Raw genomic sequence first — 24962 nt, forward strand, 5'->3', positions numbered from 1 at the left:
GTCGGCGGCGGGACATGACGGGAATGAAGCCGTCGCCGCGAGGGCGGGGCATTTTCCTCAGCCGCGTGAATAGTGAGGATATTTAGGAAGATTGGAGGGGTGTTTCGGCAAAGCAAGGAAAGCCGAATTTATCCTCCCCTACAATCTGACAGGGGATTGGTTAGAGTTGCCCTAACCTCGTTGTATAAGCATTAAGAGGAAGGCGCAAATTAAATTTTCCAATTTACTCCTCTACTGTAATACTCCCTCCGTTCCTAAACATAAGCCTTTTAGAAATTTCAATATAAACTACATACGTAGCAAAATGAGTGAATCTCTAAAATATGCCCATATAAATCTGTATGTAGTTCATGTTAAAATCTCTAAAAATCCTTATATTTAGGAACAGAGGGAATACTTATCAAAACTGGAGCTAGAAATTTCCCTATCGCGAGCACTTTGAAGGAAAGGAGTAACGCGAAATGCAGAGGGACTCGACTTCTTTTGTAAGCATTGGGACTCGGGATACAGCATACTACACCTCTGCTCTGGTCCAAACCAGAATCTCCTGTCTAGTGTTCGGACCCACTGTGGAGACCACCGTCGCCCCCCTCCCGCTAAAACGGACGACGTCAACAGGCCATCTCCTGCTCTCCGCACCTCCTCTGCTCGCACCATGGAAGCAGAGCAGCGCCGCAGACCAAAACCACCGTTGAAGAACACTACTACGGACACCCGCACCTACGGATTCTCCTCCTAACACTACACTGGCGGCGCTTCACCATGACCACGCCACCGGGATCGGCTGCTGCTGCACCATGTAGTTGTAGTGCTGCTGCTGCGGCCACTGGGGCATGGAAAGCTGCTGGTCGACCCTGTCCTGCTCGACCTCCATGGACGCGCCCTCGCCGTCCTCGGCCTCCATCATCTCCGCCGCCGTGGACGCCGCCTGCGCGCGGGGCGGCGCCCAGGGGACCATCGCCATGTTCGAGGTCTCCGTTCCGGCGAGCCCCTCGAACAGCGCGCGGCGGTTGCTCGCCTCTTGCAGCGTCGTGCCTGCGTAATCGAATCGACTTGCAGATTAGATTCGTTGATCCAAAGCAACACATCAATGGAATTGAACCGACGAAGCTCCAACGGAATGAGCCCCAAACTAATTAACGGCTTAACTCTAGGAAATGGGGGAAAGCGCGGAGGCACGTACCGTTGAGCGCTTGGATCCACTCGGGGCTGACGCGGAGATGGCCGCCGGGCCGGAGCGGGCCCAGCAGAAGCCTGCGCTCGGCGTCCGCGGGCCGGTACAAGACGATCGCCCTCTCCTCGTTGGCCGCCACCTCCGGCGGCGCCACGTCCACCGGCACGTCGCCGCACATCGGCGCCTCCTCCACCACCCCGAAGCCCGCCACCGGCTGCGTCTGTGGGAGCGTCTGCGGCGGGGGCACGACCGCGCCGGGCACGACAGGCAGCACATCCGCGTTCTGCGCACACCCAAGACCAACCACAAGCACCACCGCCTGTTAGCAAGTTCGAGAAGAGGAGAACGGGGAGAGGGAGTCGGGTCGGGTCGCTAGCTAGGGGAGACGTACCAGGCGGCGGATCTTGGTGGCGCGGGAGGCGACGGGGAACCCAGGGCCGACGTCATCGTCCACCCAAACCTCCGGCGCGTCCTTCCTCTTCAGCGCCGGCGCCGCGTCCACGTCCATCGATCACGACCGACCGTCGATCGGCTGGCCCCGGTGCCTATCGAACCGAGAAGCTAATCACTCAATCCAGAGCAGGGCGAGGGGAACGGTTGTCTGTCGTGTGGGAGTTCTGCGGCGGCGGTGGCCGCGGCGGCGAGTGTTAAGAAAGGGGGGAATGGAGATTTGGAGAAGGTTCGGGTTGGCGCTCGCGACGCCTCTAGAACGTCTCCTCTGTTCCTTCCCGTGCCTACGTGTGCGCACCGGATTGTTTCCGCGGGTGGCTCCCGCGCTGTCTGCGTAGATATTTCCGTTTCTCGGGCGCTCGTTGCGGTTGATGGCTACAGAAAGGAGTTGTTCGTCACTCCTCCATCGGGTGCTCTGGGTTCCAGCACCCAAACTGGACAGCGTTTTCCCCCTCAAAAAGGATAGAAACGGATAGCGCTGCATGATTGGGCCGAAATCACTGTTCTCACCTTGTGAGCATTTATCGTCGTAAACTGAACCGGACGTGAAAGTATTTCACGATTTGACCCTTTTAGAAACGCCAGAGCCCGCGGCGTTGCTGACCAACACTGAAACGCCGACCCAGCTAGCGTTTCTGCCCTGGCCCACTGCCAGGCCGAGAACGCGTTGCTTGCTGACATGGCGGGCCACAAACGCCGAGGCAGCTAGCGTTTCTTCAAACGCCATTATCTATGGCGTTTCTGGTGCAGATATTTTAGGTGGCCGTGGGCCTTTCACCCACCACTCACCACTCACCACTCACTCTCTTCTCCCCCATTGGCCTATCCCGAGCTCTTGCCTTTTTCCCCTTTGTGTCCCTCACGTAGCCCCTCTCAAATCCTTGCAAATCGATTGGGTTGGTCCGTGGATCCGGTGTCATTTCCGTTCGTTGAGGTAACCTCCTTCATTTGGATTGGATTGGGTTGGATTTGTCCATTTGGATTGATTTGTTCTTATTGTTCCTAACCCTAGTTTTGAACATGGATCTATAATGTGATTTTGAGTATTGTTGTTCCAACAGTGTTGCATTGTGATGTTGGTGAGCATACCTTATTGTTTGGGTTATGGCTAATGTTAAGATTTAGGGTTAGGGTTATGCCTAATGTTAAGATTTAGGGTTAGGGTTAGTGGTTTTGTTAGCAATGTGGTATATTTAGCATTGTACATTTCTTATACTTATGTTCCCCTTTTTTAGATGGACAAGATTGTGAACATTCATGATGTTGACAAAGAGGCATTCATGAATGTGGATATTGTTGACAAGTATGAGGAAGTGTTGATATTTCTTGAGACTCCTAGTTATGAAGAGGCTGTGGAAGAAACACGAATAAGATTAAAGTGAGTGGATGCAAGTGACCAAGTTGAAAATTAGTAGGAAGATATGATGTTGGGTCGGCACACAAGTGTCGAATGAAGACAATGCCTATCAAGTCCAATTTGCATTGGGTTGCATATAAGGAGGTTGTTGCATCCTCGACAGTCAAGTCACTCGAAGTCTTTGCAACTAAGGTGTCAAGGCTCCTCTCTTTCATGTTGACTTGAACCAAACCTTAGTAGATGATGTGAGCCCGGTTAGTAGTGTGCCGCCTATTGTTGAGCATAAAATTGAAGTGGAAGCCAATGAGTATCCCCAATATGAGTTCGGAGGTAGTGCACCGATCAAAGATGATGGTGATGACTCCGACGAAGAGTATGAGAGGCACCACAACATTGTTGGTGACGTAGAGGCTGAAGTAAGGCACAAGTACATGGATCCTGACATTATCTATCAGCGTGCTTGTGTGGATGACTCGGATGATGAAGGCCCGGTGAATGAGTTGGACGAGGATGATGGTACAACCCAAGGGTAGAAGGAGAACAAAGCGATACAAGAATGATATGGATGAACTCGTGAGCACTAGAGAGTTTGGTAGTGGACATTTCATGGAGCCACGTGATAGGAACCAATGCGGTGGTTGCAATGAAATGACACACAACAAAAGGACTTGCAAAACAAACAAAACTTCAAAAGGGCACAATGCTTCTTCAAGTGGTGGCCGAGGTTCCGGTGATGGACTTGGTGGTGGCCGAGGTTCCGGTGATGGACTTGGTGGTGGCCGAGGTTCCGGTGATGGACTTGGTGGTGGCCGAGGTTCCGGTGGTGGACTTGGTGGTGGCCGAGGTTCCGGTGGTGGACTTGGTGGTGGCCGAGGTTCCAGTGGTGGCCGAGGTTCCGGTGGTGGCCGAGGTTCCGGTGGTGGCCGAGGTTCCGGTTGTGGCCGAGGATCCAGGGGTGGCCATGGTAGAGGACGAGTTACCGGTGATGGTGCTCATGGTAGGGGTAGAGGTTCGGGTGGTGGTAGAGGAGGTTTCATGGGCAGAGGCCGTGGTAATTCTAGAGGAATGTTTGGATACCTAAATGGACCATTTCCGTACGTGGCTACATTTCATAATTATTTTCATGTCTCCCAATATTATTTTCATGTTGTTTTTGTCCTTACTAACTAATGTCTTGCAATTTTTCATAGATATGGCAGCTTCTCAACCCAACAAGGCAACAATGCAGGGGGTTGAGGATGGCGAAGGTGAGATGGCGGGGTGGTGGGAGAAGGCTGCGAAGAAGCTAAGAGAGGAGGATGCAGCCGCACTTGAGAAGAAGAAGCAAGAGGAGCTCGAAGAGAAGAGGAAGGAACAAGAGACAGGACTTTTTGAGTGTCTCGCTAGGGAGCAAGCATTGAAGAGGAAATGTGAGGAGGCACAGAAGAAGCGTCTCAAGGATTTTGAAGAAAGAATCTTGAAACTTTGGGCATTCGAAGCTGAAAAGAAAGAGAGGGAGAACAAGATACTCATGGAGAGGGTGGTTAAGGAGGCTCACCGCATAAGGAAAAGGTGTTGGGAATCGTTGCATGGAAAACAAAAAAAATTCTACGCACGCGCAATGATCTATCCATGAAGATGCATAGCAACGAGTGGGGGAGTGTGTCTACTTACCCTCGTAGACCGTAAGCGGAAGCGTTTCTCAACACGGTTGATGTAGTCGAACTTCTTCGCACTTCAACCGATCAAGTACCGAACGCACAGCACCTCCGCGTTGTGCACATGTTCAGCTCAGTGACGTCCATCGCCTTCTTGATCCAGCAAGACGTCGAGGTAGTAGATGAGTTCCGTCAGCACGATGGCATGGTGACGGTGATGGTGAAGTGATCCTTGCAGGGCTTCTCCTAAGCACTATGAAAATATGACCGGAGGTGTAAACGGTGGAGGGGGGAGGCGCCGCACACGGCTAAAACAATTCTCTGGGGTGTGCTAGCCCCCCCCCCCCCCCCCCCCGTATATATAGATGGGAGGGGGAGGGGAGAGGCCAGGAGGCGCCCCAAGTAGGACCGAGTCCTACTTGGGCTCCTCTCAAGCCGTGCGCCCCCCTGCCATATATATCAGAGGGAGAAGGAAAGAGGGGGAATGGGGAAGGAAGGGGGAATCCTATTCCCTTTCTTTCCTTTCCTCCTTCCCTTTCCTTCTCCACCTTGGCCGACACATATGGGGGGCGCACCAACCCCTTATGGCTGGTGCGTTTCCCCTCTTGGCCCATAAGGCCCATATCTTTTGCCCGGGGTGCCCGAAACCCCTTCCGGTGATCCGATATGTACCCGGTACCCTCCGAAACACTTTCGGTGTCCGAATACCATCGTCCTATATATCAATCTTTACCTCTCGACCCTTTCAAGACTCCTCGTCATGTCCATGATCTCATCCGGGACTTCCAACAACATTCAGTCACCAAATCACATAACTCATATTATATTATATCGTCAACGAACGTTAAGCATGCGGACCCTACGGGTTCGAGAACTGTGTAGACATGACCGAGGCACCTCTCCAGTCAATAACCAATAACGAAACCTGGATGCCCATATTGGCTCCTACATATTCTATGAATATCTTTATCGATCAAACCTTTATGACAACATACGTAATTCCCTTTGTCCATCGGTATGTTACTTGCCCGAGATTCGATCGTCGGTATCTTCATACCTAGTTCAATCTCGTTACCGGAAAGTCTCTTTACTCGTTCCGTAATACATCACCTCATGACTAAGTCCTTAGTCGTTTGCTTGTAAGCTTATTATGTGTATTACCGAGAGGGCCCAGAGATACCTCTCCGATACTCGGAGTGACAAATCCTAATGTCGATCTATGCCAACTCAACAAACACCTTTGAAGATACCTGTAGAGCATCTTTATAATCACCCAGTTACGTTGTGACGTTTGATAGCACACAAGGCATTCCTCCGATCTCCGGGAATTGCATAATCTCATAGTCGAAGGAATATTTATTTGACATGAAGAAAGCAATAGCAATAAAATTGAACGATCATTATGCTAAGCTAACGGATGGGTCTTGTCCATCACATCATTCTCCTAATGATCTAATCCCGTTATCAAATGACAACACATGTCTATGGTTAGGAAACCTTAACCATCTTTGATCAACGAGCTAGTCTAGTAGAGGCTTACTAGGGACATGGTATTTGTTTATGTATTCACACATGTATTTAGGTTTCTGATCAATACAATTCTAGCATGAATAATAAACCTTTATCATGAATAAGGAAATATAAAATAACAACTTTATCATTGCCTCTAGGGCATATTTCCTTCAGTCTCCCACTTGCACTAGAGTCAATAATCTAGTTCACATCGCCATGTGATTAACACTCATAGTTCACATCGCCATGTGACCAAGACCCAGAGAGTTTACTAGAGTCAATAATCTAGTTCAAATCGCCATGTAATTAACACCCAAAGAGTAGTAAGGTGTGATCATGTTTTGCCTGTGAGAGAGGTATAGTCAACGGGTCTGTCACATTCAGATTCGTATGTATTTTGCAAATTTCTATGTCTACAATGCTCTGCATGGTGCTACTCTAGCTAATTGCTCCCACTTTCAATATGTATCCAGAATGAGACTCAGAGTCATCCGAATCAGTGTCAAAGCTTGTATCGACGTAACTCTTTACGACGAACTCTTTATCACCTCCATAACCGAGAATCATTTCCTTAGCCCTCTTTAGGTACCTAAGGATAATTTTGACCGCTGTCCAGTGATCAACTCCTGGATCACTATTGTACCCCCTTGCCAAACTCATGGCAAGGCACACAACATGTCTGGTGCACAACATGGCATACGTTATAGAACCTATGACCGAGGCATAGGGAATGACTCTCATTCTCTCTATATATTCTACCATGGTCGGGTTTTAAGTCTTACTCAACTTCACACCTTGTAACACAGGCAAGAACCCTTTCTTTGACTAATCCATTTTGAACTTCTTCAAAACTTTATCAAGGTATGTCCTTTGTGAAAGTCCTATCAAGCGTCTTGATCTATCTCTATAGATCTTGATGCCCAATATATAAGCAACTTCACCGAGGTCTTTCATTGAAAAACTCTTATTCAAGTATCCTTTTATGCTATCCAGAAATTCTATATCATTTCCAATCAACAATATGTCATCTACCTATAATATTAGAAATGCTACAGAGCTCCCACTCACTTTCTTGTAAATACAGGCTTCACTAAAAGTCTGTATAAAACCTTATGCTTTGATCACCTCATCAAAGCGTATATTCCAACTCCGAGATGCTTGCACCAGTCCATAGATGGATCGCTGGAGTTTGCACACTTTGTTAGCACCTTTAGGATTGACAAAACCTTCTAGTTGCATCATATACAACTCTTTTTAAGAAATCCATTAAGGAATGCAGTTTTGACGTCCATTTGCCAGATTTCATAATCATAAAATGCGGCAATTGCTAACATGATTCGGATGGACTTAAGCATCGCTACGGGCGAGAAAGTCTCATCGTAGTCAACCCCTTGAACTTGTCAAAAACCTTTTGCGACAAGTCGAGCTTTGTATACAGTGACATTACCATCAGCGCCAGTCTTCTTCTTGATGATCCATTTATTTTCTATGGCTTACTAATCATCGGGCAAGTCCACCAAAGTCCACACTTTGTTCTCATACATGGATCCTATCTCAAAATTCATGGCCTCAAGCCATCTGTCAGAATCTGGGATCATCATAGGTTCTTCATAGTTCGTAGGTTTGCCATGGTCTAGTAACATGACTTCATAACAGGGTTACCGTCCCACTCTGGTGCGGAACATGCTCTGTTCGACCTACGAAGTCCATTAGTAACTTGATCTGAAGTTTCATGATCATCATCGTTAGCTTTCTCTCTAGTTGGTGGAGGCATCACAGGAACATATTTCTCTGATGTGCTACTTTCCAAATTGAGAGAAGGTACGATTACCTCATCAAGTTCTACTTTCCTCCCACTCACTTCTTTCGAGAGAAACTCCTTCTCTAGAAATGTTCCACTCTTGGCAACAAAGATCTTGGCTTCAGATCTCCGGTAGAAGGTGTACCCAATTGTTTCCTTAGGGTATCCTATGAAGGCGCACTTCTCCGATTTGGGTTCGAGCTTATCAGGCTGAAGCCTTTTGACATAAGTGTCGCAACCCCAAACTTTAAGAAACAACAGCTTAGGTTTCTTGCCAAACCACAGTTCATATGGTGTCGTCTCAACGAATTTAGACGGTACCCTATTTAACATGAATGCAGTTGTCTCTAATGCATAACCCTAAAACGATAGTGGTAAATCGGTAAGAGACATCATAGATCGCACCATACCTAATAAAGTACGGTTACGACATTTGGACACACCATTACGCTGTGGTGTTCCAGGTGGCGTTAGTTGTGAAACTATTCCACATTGTTTTAAATGAAGGCCAAACTCGTAACTCAAATATTCACCTCCACGATGAAATCATAGAAACTTTATTTCTTGTTATGATGATTCTCAACTTCACTCTGAAATTCTTTGAACTTTTCAAATGTTTCAAACTTGTGTTTCATCAAGTAGATATACCCATACCTACTCAAATCATCTATGAAGGTCAGAAAATAACGATACCCGCCGCATGCTTCAACACTCATCGGACCGCATACATCGGTATGTATTATTTCCAATAAGTCATTAGCTCGCTCCATTGTTGCGGAAAACAGAGTTTCAGTCATCTTGCCCATGAGGCATGGTTGGCAAGTATCAAATGATTCATAATCAAGTGATTCCAAAAGTCCATCTGCATGGAGTTTCTTCATGCGCTTTACACCAATATGACCTAAACGGCAGTGCCACAAGTATGTTGCACTATCATTATCAACTTTGCATCTTTTAGCATCAATATTATGAATATGTGCATCACTACGATCGAGATTCAATAAACCATTAACATTGGGTGTATGACCATAGAAGGTTTTATTCATGTAAACAGAACAACAATTATTCTCTGACTTAAATGGATAACCGTATAGCAATAAACATGATCAAATCATATTCATGCTAACGCAAATATCACATAACATTTATTTAGATTCAGCACTAATCTCGAAGGTAGAGGGAGTGTGCGATGGTGATCGTATCAACCTTGGAATCATTTCCAACACCTTGCCGTTAACTAGTCTTTGTTTTATTCTGCAACTCCTGTTTCGAGTTACTAATCTTAGCAACAGAACCAGTATCAAATACCTAGGGGTTACTACGAACACTAGTAAAGTACACATCAATAACATACTCCCTCCGTTCCGAAATAATTGTCGTTGGAGGAGGTTTTCCGACCAGGTGAAAATGAGTGAAATTACCAAACTGCCCCTCCCCCACCCACCGATTTGAAATCGCACGGGCTGTCGTCTTCCTCCTTCGCTCCTTCCCTCCGCCAGGACTCCGTCGTCTTCCTCCATCGCTCCTCCCCTCCGCCAGGCTCCTCCGTCGTCCACATCTCCGGCGCCCTTCCCCGCCGGTTGCCTGCGCCGCTCCAATCGAGAGCCCGATCCCCTCTGGTCGCCCTTCCCCGCCGCGATCCAAAGCTCCCTCGCCGCGGTCCGGAGCTCCCTCACCGGCGGCCGCCTTTCCCCACCGGTTGCCTGCTCCGCCGCAGCTCCGAATCCTTCCCCGCTGGCCGCATATCCCTCGCCGGCCGCCTCCCTCCACTCCAACCGAGAGCTCGAGGTCAGCCGCCGCTGCTGCTCGCTGCTCCTTTTTGCTCCTGCATACGCACAATGATTTTGATCAGAATTGCTTGGATTTCTGCTGGATGAACACAGAGACAAAATAATTACTCCGTGTGTCCCTCTTCTGCTGGATGAACACAGAGTAATTATAATTATTCTGCTGGATTTCTGCTGGAGTAGTATACAGAATAAATTTTGGATTTCCTGTAATTTTGGAAACATCTTGATTGAACAGGAGTACTAGTATGAACAATAGTTTGATACACCAATGCTGCAAAACCTGCAATGCATCACTGGCATGTTACTTGTTCATCCAGTAGGCGTCCATGTTCCATTTGCTACTGGGATTGTGGAGCATATTAGCATTGCCCAGTAGCCATCCCACGAGCCGCCAACTCTCTACAGCAGAAATTCGTTCAAAACAGGCCGGTAGCTGGAATGTTAGGAAACAGGGAGATGTGGTGACCGTGACAGGTACCTGAACCATTGTATACTGGAATATCTCTTCTTCCTCCAGGCGAGCTCCTCGGACTCAGACTCTCTGCTTAAACTGGTTCTGCCGGCACAATGAGATCGAGGGCATAACCTTCGTTAAAATTTGGACAGAAGAGACTAGTACTCGTGAATTTATTTAAGCGGCCAATTTGAACAAATAAAAGGATGACAAGGGGAAAACCTCTTCGACCCATAGTCTGCTTAATATCTCTCTTTCTTTGTGGCCAAGCAGCACTCTGTAAGTCGAATGGAGCACTAAATGGCAGAATGATTAGCTAAAATGAATGTGAAATGTGAATAAGCCAATTCATTCTATTACCCCTGTTTGTGTAGAACAGAATAGAATAACAATTTGTCTATTCTTTTATTAATGGTTTTCTACCAGAAAGCATTGTACTCTGCACCTGTATGGGTTCAGGAAATTGCAACCAGGACACATCCAAAATTTCAAAGTATTACCCAAATTGCCACATGTAACGAGGGTTAAGCCAAAAGGCTCTTTGTGACAGGTTTCTTTCCGACGAGTCATTAGATCATACCTGGAAATAGTTGCATGACCACATCAGCAAGCTTCAACATAATTATTCAGCCATAGATCAGCAAGACAAAGTTGGCTAACGCTGCTCGACCACCAAGGATAGAGTCCGGATGTCTTATATTGTGAGAAAATCACACTTCACCAACAGCTAGCTGCAGAACATGATGTTTGGTTATGATAGCATACCTTCAGCAAAATATGACAACAAAATAAAAGTATTGATGTGCTTGTAGCTGCAAAACATTAGGATTTGATCATTAATTCATTATTATCAATGAAAGTAGATTGTCATGTATATGTGCTTCGAATGGTTTGTTTGTTTGTGTGTACCGAATGGAAACTACTATATTTTGGGCCACTGAGTTGTACAATGAAAATCAGTCAACACCACGAATACACAACCTTATGCATATTGCAGGACAACAGGTAGAACACAAATGAACAGACAAATCTTTACCCCTGTTTTTCAGGAGAAGAAAATGTTTCAGTTAGTTTAATTAACAGAAAATGTTTTAGTTAATTTAAATTAACTAAAAAGGTTCCAGTTAGTTTAAATTAACTGAAAGGTTGCAGGCAAAACTACTCCTAATGCTACTGATGTATGGCAATATTTGTTGCTGATATTGATGCAAAACTACTCTTAATGCTACTGATGCATGATAAAGGAGTTCCTGCTACTCCTCTATACCATCTACTACTGCTTAATGATGCATCTTATACTACTGCTTCAAGATGTAGGAGTACTGAACATTTTCAATTAACAAGTTTCAGGAGAAAATGGATCTCCCAGATCTCAACTTCACTCCACCCGCCGAAGATGTGGATGAAATGGATGAAGATGCGGGAAATGAAATGGAAGGAGATACAGGAGAGGGGATGGAAGGGGATGAAATTGTTCAAAATCCAGGTACAGTTACAGTTGATCATTCCATCATTTCATCACTTGATCATTCCATCACTTCATCACTTGATGTTGGTACAGTTACAGGTGTTGGGCAAGTTGCTAGGAAATATAAAACCCTCAATGACCAGCAAAAAATTGCTGCTTATGTAGCAATGCTTGAGATGAGGCTTGTTCAGATGCTTGAGATGAGGCTTGTTCAGATGCTTGCGATGAGGCTTGTTCAGATGCTTGAGACGATGGTTCAGATGCTTGCGATGAGGCTGTGATGCTAGTGATGATGCTTGTGATGCTTGCGATGAGGCTGTGATGCCAGTGATGATGCTTGTGATGCTTGCGATGAGGCTGTGATGCTAGTGATGATGCTTGTGATGCTTGCGATGAGGCTGTGATGCCAGTGATGATGCTTGTGATGCTTGTGATGAGGTTGTGATGCTTGTCATGTTTGTAATAATCCATATTTGAGTATGTTGGAGTATGTTGTTTGTGTGGAGTATGTTGGAGTATGTCTAACTCCACTTGTATGTGTAACTCCATTTAAATTTTTACTCCAAGTATTTTTACTCCATATAATTTTACTCCATGTATTTTTTACTCCATATATTTTTACTCCATACTCCATTTGTATGTGTATATTTCTACTACTCCATTTGTATGATCACTCTCTGATACTCCATAATCCATAATAATCCCAAGAGAAGAGAAGCGAAGCGAAGAGAAGAGAGCAATAGTAGAGAAGAGAAGAGTAAGAGAAGAGAAGAGAATTCTTTGCACTGCTCCTCTTCCTACTCCAAGAACTACTCCTACTCAAAGAAATTAAGTTAATTAACTTAAAAAATATTTTTCAGTTAATTAACAGGAGTAGTTCTAAGGTGCAGAGTAGTTTAGTTAATTAACTATTCCTACTCCTAAATTTAATTTACTGAAGAGAAGAGAAGTGAGTAGAGGAGAAGTGAAGAACACTAAATTCCTACACTAAATTACTCAAGCCTTGCTAAACATCAAATCCTATACTCCAGCACATAAAAATAAGTCAAGTTTGACTGGCTAATCAGTCCAGGGAAGCACTGATGAAATAAGTCTACTTGGTCAATGCAACTAGTTCTCCTGTGTGGTGGTGTGCCTTTGTCTTTGTGGTTGGGCACAGTTTGGCACAATCTGGCCCCAGCAGACCATCTGATCTGACCAAAAACAGAAAAGGTAGGCAGATACATATCTGAATTCTGAATTTCTTCAGTAGATATCTTCAGATTGTGTATTCTGAATTTCTTTTATTCTTCTTCAGAAATCGAAAAAATATGCATGGGCCATATGGTGTATGCTCTCTTTTTTTTTTCCTGAAGAAATTAAACATGCTCTTTTCATGGTTTCCTGTGTTTGAAGATCTATAAACAGGTTTGTCTACAGTTTACACCAAAGTAACCAACTCAGACAGACAAGATTTGTTTTGGTTTTTATTTTACCACAAAATGATAGCAGCTGCCTGTACATCACAACTCTGGAAGCATGTACAGTACGTAGTTGCTTAATGTTTAGAAAGTGCTGGATTCGTAGAGTAAGATTCTTGCAGGTTTGACATCTTCACCTGAAGCATCTTCTTCAGAAGCAATGCCAGAAAATACACTAAATTAAGTGTGCAAGAGTTTACTTTAATCGAACTGTACCTTCACTAAGAGCAGAAAATACACTAAATACACTAAATTTAAATGAAAGAGAAGAGAAGAGAAAAGTTAACTGTACCTTCACTAAGAGCAGAAATGACAGTAAGATGCAGATGCAGCAATCATCACTTTGTATGCTCAACACTCACTCCAACCACAACCCAATCTTCAGTCATCTAACTGCTGTTGCAGGTTCAGCGTGATGACAGTGCTCGACCGTCTCCGTTATTGACTTGCTGATGATCTTGATTGCTTGGAACGGCAAGGCTGCTGGCAGTACCAAAAAGATGAGTTGTAAGCTACCACTATCAGCTTCCTAATTGATTAAAGAGCAGCATTTGTTAGTTCTGAGAAACCTGAAAATAAAAATAAGAAACATTAGGCACGGTAAAGAGAATGAGAAACACAATAAAACAGCAAAACGAAATTCAGTAAACAAAAACACTAGACATAGTCCATCAATGTGTATTTCTGAAACTGAAATAAAATAGTGAAATGTCATATGGACAACACATTTATTTTCTCGGCTTGATTGTATTCGTAGCAGGAGTATCAAGATTCAGTTTCAGGCTTTTGTCAGTTGGTCATAACATTTGAGGCTAGATATCCTACAAGTTTTAATACAGTGGTCAACAGATAAACATAGCTGGGCATCCTTTGTGCCTGCTCACTCAGAAACATGGCTGTTGGACCATCTCCGTTATTGACTCTGATGATCTTGATTGCTTGGACCGGCAAGAATTAGAGAAAGAATTCAAATCAAGTGTAGCTACAGCACATCGCAGCGGAGAGGGCTGCCGAATCGAATCGAATCACCTTGAACTTGAATTACTCCATGGCTGGCAGGGCATCTCCGAGGAGCGCGTGGCGGCAGGGTGCAGGAGATGGAGCGCCGGACCAAGCACTCCTCTTCCTCCTCAGGGTCGTCGGCGACCCCGACATGTTGCGCCGCCTCGCGAGCAGCCCAGGTAGCGGCCACGGCCAGGACGAGGGCGCGCGGGTCAACAGGCCGGGGCTGCTTCTCGACAGCAGGGAAGAACAGAAGCCCGCTGCGCCTCCGTCCTCCTCCCGCTGCTCCAGCACGGATCGAGCACCGCCGCCCGTGTAAAAATATCACCTTTGACCGGATCGAGCACGGCTTCTGCTGGCGTGGGCGGGAGGCGGGCGCAGCTGCTGCTGTCCGCCTGTGCTGCTTCTGGTGGTGCGGGAGGAGCGGCCGGCCGGAGGACGGGATTGGGACGGGGAGAGCTGGAAGCTCGGTGGTGGTGCGGCGGCGTCCTGGTGGCGCTGGGTGGCGTGGTCGCCGGAGGAAGAGGCAGTCTCGGTAGGGTCGTCCTCATCCGGCTGCTCCAGCTTGTGGATGGGCGCCAACGTGGGGGTCGTTGGAGCTGGCGGTGGGCGGTGGTGGGCAGGGTGAGGTCGACGGATCTGGGGTGGGGAGGAGGCGAGTGGTAGCCGGGGGCCTGTCGGGGAGAGAGCGAGTGCAAGGGCAAAAGGGGAAAGCGGAGAAATATTACAACGTGACGAAAAATGAACTGGTTATCTCCAGCGACAGTTATTTCGTAACGGAGGGACTATATATCAAATATACCTTTATTCACTTTGTCATCCTTCTTATCCGCCGAGTATTTGGGGTAGTTCCGTTTCTAGTGCCCATTCCTTTTACAGTAGAAGCACTTAGTTTCAGGCTTAGGTCCAGCTTTGGCTTCTTCACGGGAGTGGCAACTTGCTTTCCATTCTTCTTGAAGTTTCCTTTCTTTCCCTTGCCATTTTTTCTTGAAACTAGTGGTCTTGTTAACCATCAACACTTGATGCTCTTTCTTAATTTCTACCTTCGCCGATTTCAGCATCACGAAGAGCTCGGGAATCGTTTTCGTCATCCCTTGCATATTATAGTTCATCATGAAGTTCTAGTAGCTTGGTGATAGTGACTAGAGAACTCTATCAATCACTATCTTATCTGCAAGATTAACTTCCACTTGATTCAAGTGATTGTAGTACTGATACGTCTCCAACGTATCTATAAATTTTGATTGTTCCATGTTGTTATACTATCATTCTTGGACGTTTTATAATCATTTTATATCATTTTTTGGTACTAACATATTGACATAGTGCCAAGTGCTGTTTTCGGCATGTTTTTTACATCGCAGAAAATCAATACCAAACGGAGTCCAAACGCGAATTTTTTTTGGATTTTTTTGGACCAGAAGACATCCAATGGGCTGGAGAAGCGCCTGGGGGTGCTCCGAGGGGAGCACTACCCACCAGGGCGCGCCAGGAGGCCCAGGCGCGCCCTGGTGGGTTGTGCCCACCTCGGGTGCCCCCTAAACCGACTCTTTGCTTTATAAATACCCCAATATTCTAGAAACCCTAGGGGAGTCGACGAAAATCAATTTCAGCCCCCGCAGAGTCCAAGGCCACCAGATCCAATCTAGACACCATCACGGAGGGGTTCACCACTTCCATTGGTGCCTCTCCGATGATGCGTGTAGACCTACGGGTCCGTAGTTAGTAGCTAGTGTTGGAAATATGCCCTAGAGGCAATAATAAATAGGTTATTATTATATTTCCTTGTTCATGATAATCGTTTATTATCCATGCTAGAATTGTATTGATAGAAAACTCAGATACATGTGTGGATACATAGACAACACCATGTCCCTAGTAAGCCTCTAGGAGACTAGCTCGTTGATCAATAGATGGTTACGGTTTCCTGACCATGGACATTGGATGTCGTTGATAACGGGATCACATCATTAGGAGAATGATGTGATGGACGAGACCCAATCCTAAGCCTAGCACAAGATCGTGTAGTTCGTTTGCTCAGAGCTTTTCTAATGTCAAGTATCAGTTCCTTGGACCATGAGATTGTGCAACTCCCGGATACCGTAGGAATGCTTTGGGTGTACCAAACGTCACAACGTAACTGGGTGACTATAAAGGTGCACTACAGGTATCTCCGAAAGTGTCTGTTGGGTTGGCACGAATCGAGACTGGGATTTGTCACTCCGTGTAAACGGTGAGGTATCTCTGGGCCCACTCGGTAGGACATCATCATAATGCGCACAATGTGACCAAGGAGTTGATCACGGGATGATGTGAGTTACGGAACGAGTAAAGAGACTTGCCGGTAACGAGATTGAACAAGGTATAGGGATACCGACGATCGAATCTCGGGCAAGTAACATATCGATAGACAAAGGGAATTGCATACGGGATTGATTGAATCCCAGACATCGTGGTTCATCCGATGAGATCATCGTGGAACATGTGGGAGCCAACATGGGTATCCAGATCCCGCTGTTGGTTATTGACCGGAGAACGTCTCGGTCATGTCTGCATGGTTCCCGAACCCGTAGGGTCTACACACTTAAGGTTCGATGACGCTAGGGTTATAGGAAAAGATATACGTGGTTACCGAATGTTGTTTGGAGTCCCGGATGAGATCCCGGACGTCACGAGGAGTTCCGGAATGGTCCGGAGGTAAAGATTTATATATGGGAAGTCCTGTTTTGGTCACCGGAAAAGTTTCGGGTGATATCGGTAATGTACCGGGACCACCGGGAGGGTCCCGGGGGTCCACCAAGTGGGGCCACCAGCCTCAGAAGGCTGCGTGGGCCAAGTGTGGGAGGGGACCAGCCCCAGGTGGGCTGGTGCGCCCCCCACCAAGGCCCAAGCGCATGGGAGAGTGGGAGGGGGCAAACCCTAGGTCCAGATGGGCCTTAAGGCCCATCCTAGTGGCGCCCCCCCTCTCCTCTCCTTGGCCGCCCCCCTAGATGGGATCTAGGGCTGGCCGCCAGCCCTTGGGGGTGGAAACCCTAGAGGGGGCGCAGCCCCTCCCCCCTATATATAGTTGAGGTTTGGGGCTGCCCAAGACATGAGAACGTCTCTCTTTCGGCGCAGCCCTACCCCTCTCCCTCCTCCTCCTCTCCCGCGGTGCTTGGCGAAGCCCTGCGGGATTGCCACGCTCCTCCACCACCACCACGCCGTCGTGCTGCTGCTGGATGGAGTCTTCCCCAACCTCTCCCTCTCTCCTTGCTGGATCAAGGCGTGGGAGACGTCGCCGGGCTGCACGTGTGTTGAACACGGAGGCACCGTTCTTCGGTGCTTAGATCGGAATCAACTGCGATCTGAATCGCTACGAGTACGACTCCTTCATCCGCGTTCTTGCAACGCTTCCGCATCGCGATCTACAATGGTATGTAGATGCACTTCCCTTCCCCTCGTTGCTAGATTACTCCATAGATTGATCTTGGTGATGCGTAGAAAATTTTGAATTTCTGCTACGTTACCCAGCAGCTAGATGGCTTCCTCTCTCTCGTTTGATTCTCAATACAATGGTCTCTTGGAGATCCATATGATGTAACTCTTTTTGGGGTGTGATTGTTGGGATCCGATGAACTTTGAGTTTATGGTTACATCTATCTTTTTATCCATGAAAGTTATTTGAGACTTCTTTGATCTCTTATATGCATGATTGCTTATAGCCTCGTATTTCTTCTCTAATATTTGGGTATTTTTGGCCAACTTGATTTATTTATCTTGCAATGGGAAGAGGTGCTTTGTAGTGGGTTTGATCTTGCGGTGCTTGATCCCAGTGACAGAACGGGAATCGTCACGTATGTATTGTTGCTACTAAGGATAAAACAATGGGGTCTATTTCTACATAAATAGATCTTGTCTACATCACATCATCGTTCTTATTGCATTACTCCATTTTTCCATGAACTTAGTACACTAGATGCATGCTAGATAGAGGTCGATGTGTGGAGCAATAGTAGTAGATGCAGGCAGGAGTCGGTCTACTAATCTTGGACGTGATGCCTATATAATGATCATTGCCTGGATATCATCATGATTATTTGAAGTTCTATCAATTGCCCAACATTAATTTGTTCACCCACCGTTTGCTATTTCTCTCGAGAGAAGCCACTAGTGAAACCTACGGCCCCTGGGTCTCTTTCTCATATTATTTGCCTTTGCACTCTATTTTATTTGCCTTTTATTTTCAGATCTATTAAACAAAAAATACAAAAATACCTTGCTGCAATTTATTTTATCTGGCGTTCAATCTATCAATATTTACAACTCTCTCGCGTCCGTTTGCCAATTTCTGGCGCCGTTGCCCAAAGGGATTGACAATGCCTTTAATACGTCGGGTTGCGAGTATTTGTTATTTGTGTTCAGGTGTTGTTTACGTAGTGTTGCTTGGTTCACCTACTGGTTCGATAACCTTGGTCTCATCACTGAGGGAAATACCTAACATCGCTGTGCTGCATCATCCCTTCCTCTTTGGGGAAATACCGACGTAGTCCTAGCAGACATCAAAAGGAATTTCTGGTGCCGTTGCCGGGGAGACATCATCAACATCTACCAGGTTCCTAATCACAAATCTCATCTCCTCGCAATTTACATTATTTGCCATTTGCCTCTCGTTTTCGTCTCCCCCACTTAACAAAAATTTGGCGTTTTATTCGCCCTCTTTTTTGTTTGCCTTTTTCTCGTTAGATCTCTTGTTTGCTATCTCTACTTGTGTCACCATGTGCCTTCTATTTGCTTGCATCTTTGCTTGCTAAAAATTTATTGATATGGATCCTCATCCACTTGCTAATCTTTTCAAAAGATCCAATTATGATGAACCAATTGCTAGTGAATTGAATGCGCTAGATTATCTTTATGAAGTTTTGCTTGAGATTCATGAATCTGAAAAATTGTGATGAAGTGTTAAAAAAGGAATTTCTAACGTGATTCACGATAGCTCCTTGGATGAAAAGCATGATTGTAATGATGTTATTATAAATTCTATTAATGTCAATTATGCTAATGATATGCAAAACCCCAAGCTTGGGGATGCTAATATTGCTATGCCCACTACTTATTGCAATGATCATGATTGGGGTGATTCTTCTTATGATCTTGAAAATTTATTTAAGCCTCATGATGAATATGTTTGAGATAATATTGAAAGTGGATTTGGAAGAGTTTCAACTCTAGGTGATAATGATCCCACTACTTTGGAGAATAATCAATCTTATGAACTTTTTGATAAAAGTGGGCTTGGAGAGGTCATGACTTTATTTGATGTTAATCCCACTATCTTGGAAATAAAACTTTTATGCATGTGGATCATGAAGAGAAAATTTGATGTGATAGCTATATTGTTGAATTTGATTATGATCCAACATATAATTATTATGAGAGAGGAAAATATGGTTGTAGAAATTTTCATGTTACTAAATTACCTCTCGTTATGTTGAGATCGTCAATGTTTTATTTCCTTCTTTGCATATGTTAGATGTTTCTTGTCTTGATAATTTGTTTGCTTATAAAATTCCTATGCATAGGAAGTATGTTAGACTTAAATGTGTTTGTCATATGTTTCATGATGCTCTCTTTGTGTTTCAATTCTTATCTTTCGTGTGAGCATCGTTAAAATCTTAAGCCTATCTTAATGGCTATAAAGAAAGAGCTTGTTGGGAGGCAACCCAATGAATAAAATTTATTTTTGTTTTTTTGCTTTCTGTTCTTGAGTGTTAGCACAATTATTCCTCTGATTAGATGTGTTTTTGTGGTTTTAATTAGTGTTTGTGCCAAGTAAAGCTTTTAGGATCTTCTTGGGTGATAGTTGTTTGATCTTGCTTAAAAACAGAAACTTTTGCGCTCACGAAAATAATTTTCATTTTTAACCAGAGCGTGATAAAATACCAATTCTTTTTGCAGAAGATTAATATACAAATTGCCCAGGTCGTCCTAGTTTTTCATAATTTTTGGAGTTTTAGAAGTATTTGAAATATCCAGATTTCTACAGACTGTTCTGTTTTTGACAAAATTTGTTTTCTTTGCGTTGTGTGCTTGTTTTGATGATTCTATGGTTTTCTTTGATGAGTTTTTGCCATAGAAAAGTTGGAATACAGTAGATATAATGCAAGAATAAAATATGAATTGGTTTGCAACATTACTTATAGTAGTGATTTGTTTTCTTATACTAACGGATCTCACGAAGGTTTTGTTGAGTTTTGTGTGATTGAAGTTTTCAAGTTTTGGGTTATCTTATGATGGATGAAGGAATAAGGAGTAAGAAGAGCCTAATCTTGGGGATGCCCATGGCACCCCAAGTTATTATCCAAAGAGAAGCAAGCAACTAAGCTTGGGGATGCCCCGAGTGGCATCCCCTCTTTCTTCTAACGACCATCGGTATTTTACTCGAAGCTATATTTTTATTCGTCGCATACTATGTGTTTTGCTTGGAACGTCTTGTATGATATGAGTCTTTGCTTGATTTTCTTTGTGTTTTTAGTCTTCATCACTCGCTGGACACACTTGTTTGAGAGAGCCAAAATTATGCCATGACTTGTTAGAATTGCTCTCTATGCTTCACTTAAATTTTTATGAGCTATGGATTTGCTCTGGTGCTTCACTTATATCTTTTTGAGCACGGTGTGCTTTAGTACTTTTGAAGAAATGCTCTCTTGCTTCACTTATATTTATTTGAGAGTGAGTAAATTTTTTAAGAAATTCTCTCTTACTTCACTTAAATTAATTTGAGAGAAAGAAAAATTATGCTCATGATCTTCACTTATATTTGTCTGAGCTTATCAAAAGCAACACATGAAAATTAGTCCCAAAGTGATAGATATCCAAGAAGGATATAATAAAAACTTTCATGAAGATCATTGGACAAAATAAACTTGATTCTTAGTAATAGTTTTGAGATATGATGATGTGATATGTGAGTCATGTTGATGAGTAATTATGCTATAGTAAGAATATTGGTGTTAAGGTCTATGATTCCCTATGCAAGCACGAAAGTCAATAGTCATGCAACGAAATTACATCCTACATGTGGTGCATTATTCGGTGTTAATTATGCTTAATGCTCGCTTATGTGATTATTCTTTTCTTGGTTGGTCGCTTCTCAATCTTTTGCTAGCCTTCATTTTACACTAAGTATGATCACTACTTGTGTATCCAAAATCCTTTAAACCAGTTTTGCCACATGAGTCCACTATATCTACCTATATGCGGTATTCTTTTGCCATTCTAAGCAAATTTGTATATGCCATCTCTAATATTCAAAATAAATTTCTCTTTTGTGTGCTCGTACCGCTCGCGAGGCAGTGAGGGGTGGCTAATATTTTCCATGCTAGATGTGTTATTCTCACGATGGGTGTTTATTCACTTGTCATTGCACGAGAGTAAGGCAAAGGTATTAGGGATGCCCAGCCCCGAAATGAAAAATGAATTTACTTTATGTTGTCAAATAATAAATTCCTTGGAAAGTGTTGGTATGGAAGGCACCCGTGGATACAGTTAGCCATGGAAAGTGAAAGTATGGTGAAAAAGGAATAAACTTTATTTTCTGTTTGGGAACCGCCTATGATATATCTAGCATGGAAAGTGTTGGGAGATCTAAGTCATTTTCGTTGGTGGGAAAAGTATGCCTCTCAAAATGTTTTTATCTCTCAATTTTCTCTTTGAGCTCTGGCATCTCTACAAATCCCTACTTCCCTCTGTGAAGGGCCTTTCTTTTACTTTATGCAATCTTTATTTTTATTTTGAGTCGCCATCTTCTCTTATAAGGCACCAACTAGGGGGCACTATGATCGTACTTGAGCATTGGGTGTAGCTAATATGCGAGTGTGTTTCATGAATGGATCAATGATTGAGCATGATGGGCTAGGGATAGCTTATTTTAGCGTTGATATTTTGAAAGACATGGTTGCTTGTTGGTATGCTTGAGTATTTAAGTCCTCATGTCAAAACTAGACTATTGCATTGAATCGTATAAAAGTCCAGATGTCCATGCTATAAAGAAAAGAATACGAGATGGCATGTTAGGCAGCATTCCACATCAAAAATTCTGTTTTTATCATTTACCTACTCGAGGACGAGCATGAATTAAGCTTGGGGATGCTGATACATCTCCAACGTATCTATAATTTTTGATTGTTCCATGCTGTTATACTATCATTCTTGGATGTTTTATAATCATTTTATATCATTTTTGGTACTAACCTATTGACATAGTGCCAAGTGCCAGTTGCTGTTTTCGGCATGTTTTTTACATCTAAGGAAATCAATACCAAATGGAGTCCAAACGCAGCAAAAAAATTTGTGGATTTTTTGGACCAGAAGACACCCAATGGGCCGGAGAATCGCCTGGGGGGGGGGGCTTCGAGGGGAGCACAACCCACCAGGGCGCGCCAGGAGGCCCAGGCGCGCCCTGGTGGGTTGTGCCCACCTCGGGTGCCCCCTAAACCGACTCTTTGCTCTATAAATACCCCAATTTTCTAGAAACCCTAGGGGAGTCGACGAAAATCAATTCCAGCCGCCGCAGAGTCCAGAGCTACCAGATCGAATCTAGACACCATCACGGAGGGCTTCACCACTTCCATTGGTGCCTCTCTGATGATGCGTGAGTAGTTCTTTGTAGAGCTACGGGTCCGTAGTTAGTAGCTAGATGGCTTCCTCTCTCTCGTTCAATTCTCAATACAATGGTCTCTTGGAGATCCATATGATGTAACTCTTTTTGCGGTGTGTTTGTTGGGATCCGATGAACTTTTAGTTTATGATTAGATCTATCTTTTTATCCATGAAAGTTATTTGAGACTTCTTTGATCTCTTATATGCATGATTGCTTATAGCCTCGTATTTCTTCTCTGATATTTGGGTTTTGTTTGGCCAACTTGATCTATTTATCTTGCAATGGGAAGAGGTGCTTTGTAGTGGGTTCGATCTTACGGTGCTTGATCCCAGTGACAGAACGGGAACCGACACGTATGTATCGTTGCTACTAAGGATAAAACGATGGGGTCTATTTCTACATAAATAGATCTTGTCTACATCATCTCATCGTTCTTATTGCATTACTCTGTTTTTCCATGGACTTAATACACTAGATACATGCTGGATAGCGGTGGATGTGTGGAGTAATAGTAGTAGATCCAGGCAGGAGTCAGTCTACTAATCTTGGACGTGATGCCTATATAATGATCGTTGCCTGGATATCGTCATGATTATTTGAAGTGCTATCAATTGCCCAACAGTAATTTGTTCACCCACCGTTTGCTATTTTTCTCGAGAGAAGCCACTAGTGAAACCTACGGCCCCCGGGTCTCTTTCTCATATTATTTGCCTTTGTGATCTATTTTATTTGCCTTTTTATTTTAAGATCTATTAAACCAAAAATACAAAAATACCTTGCTGCAATTTATTTTATTTGGCGTTCGATCTATCAATATTTACAACTCTCTCAGGTCCGTTTGCCAATTTCTGGCGTCGTTGCCCGAAAGGGATTGACAACCCCTTTAATTCGTCGGGTTTTGAGTATTTGTTATTTGTGTGCAGGTGCTGTTTACGTGGTGTTGCTTGGTTCTCCTACTGGTTCGATAACCTTGGTGTCATCACTAAGGGAAATACCTATCGTCGGTATGTTGCATCATCCCTTCCTCTTTGGGGAAATACCGACGTAGTCCTAGCAGACATCAAGTACCCAGACATTCTGAGCACATGGTCACTGGGTGAGCTATTCTCCTCCATCTTGTAGACAAAGTACTTGTCAGGGGTCTCATACCTCTCGACACGGGCAGGAATCTGAAATACCAATTTTCAGCTCTTGGAACATCTCATATGCTCTGTGGCGTTCAAAACGTTTTTGAAGTCTCGGTTCTAAGCCGTAAAGCATGGTGCACTAAACTATCAAGTAGTCATCATATCGAGCTTGCAAAACGTTCATAACGTCTGCATCTGCTACTACAACAGGTTTGTCACCTAGCGGTGCATCAAGGACATAATTCTTCTGTGCAGCAATGAGGATAATCCTCAGATCACGGACCCAGTCCGCACCATTGCTACTATCATCTTTCAACTTAGTTTTCTCTAGGAACGTATCAAAAATATATAGGAGCTATATCGCGAGCTATTGATCTACAACATAGATATGAAAAACTATAAGACTAAGTTCATGATAAATTAAGTTCAATTAATCATATTACTAAAGAACTCCCACTTAAATAGATACCCCTCAAGTCATCTAAGTGATACGTGATCCAAATAAACTAACCCATGTCCAATCATCACGTGAGATGGGGTAGTCATCAATGGTGAACATCTCTATGTTGATCATATCTACTATATGATTCACGTTCGACCTTTCGGTCTCCAGTGTTCCGAGGCCATGCATGTCTGTACATGCTAGGCTCGTCAAGTTTAACCCAAGTATTCTGCATGTGCAAAACTGTCTTGCACCCGTTGTATGTGAACGTAGAGTCTATCACACCAGATCATCACGTGGTGTCTCAACACGACGAACTGTAGCAACGGTGCATACTCAGGGAGAACACTTTTACCTTGAAATTTGGTGAAGGGATCATCTTATAATGCTACCGCCGTACTAAGCAAAATAAGATGCATAAAAGATAAACATCACATGCAATCAAAATATGTGACATGATATGGCCATCATCATCTTGTGCTTTTGATCTCCATCTCCAAAGCATCGTCATGATCTCCATCATCACCGGCTTGACACCTTTATCTCCATCGTAGCGTCATGGTCGTCTCGTCAACTATTGCTTCTACAACTATTGCTAACACATAGCGATAAAGTAAAGCAATGACATGGCTCATGCATTTCATACAATA

At 44.2% G+C, this 24962-nt stretch overlaps 1 protein-coding gene and 1 long non-coding RNA gene across 9 annotated transcripts; both read right to left on the bottom strand.

Moving 5' to 3' along the window:
- Nucleotides 1-452: 452 nt before the first annotated feature.
- LOC109761078 (uncharacterized) lies at nucleotides 453-1931 on the bottom strand. Its single transcript, XM_020319872.3, has 3 exons — nucleotides 1566-1931; nucleotides 1184-1457; nucleotides 453-1035 (listed from the first exon to the last, which is right to left on the bottom strand). Exons 1-3 carry the CDS (start codon nucleotides 1680-1682, stop codon nucleotides 758-760), a joined length of 669 nt encoding a protein of 222 aa, XP_020175461.1. The 5' UTR covers nucleotides 1683-1931; the 3' UTR covers nucleotides 453-757.
- Nucleotides 1932-9158: 7227 nt separating this feature from the next.
- LOC141023457 (uncharacterized) lies at nucleotides 9159-14801 on the bottom strand. 8 transcript variants are annotated; one of them, XR_012184978.1, is made up of 7 exons: nucleotides 14133-14801; nucleotides 13396-13586; nucleotides 10756-10906; nucleotides 10398-10452; nucleotides 10200-10277; nucleotides 10002-10120; nucleotides 9159-9756 (listed from the first exon to the last, which is right to left on the bottom strand). It is a non-coding gene; the product is annotated as an uncharacterized lncRNA (long non-coding RNA). The 8 variants fall into 8 exon arrangements; XR_012184974.1 differs by having other exon boundaries at nucleotides 10398-10471; XR_012184973.1 differs by having other exon boundaries at nucleotides 10398-10471; nucleotides 13396-13672; nucleotides 14133-14795.
- Nucleotides 14802-24962: the final 10161 nt, after the last annotated feature.

This window comes from Aegilops tauschii, chromosome 5, assembly GCF_002575655.3.
Source record: "Aegilops tauschii subsp. strangulata cultivar AL8/78 chromosome 5, Aet v6.0, whole genome shotgun sequence".
NCBI lineage: Eukaryota > Viridiplantae > Streptophyta > Magnoliopsida > Poales > Poaceae > Aegilops > Aegilops tauschii.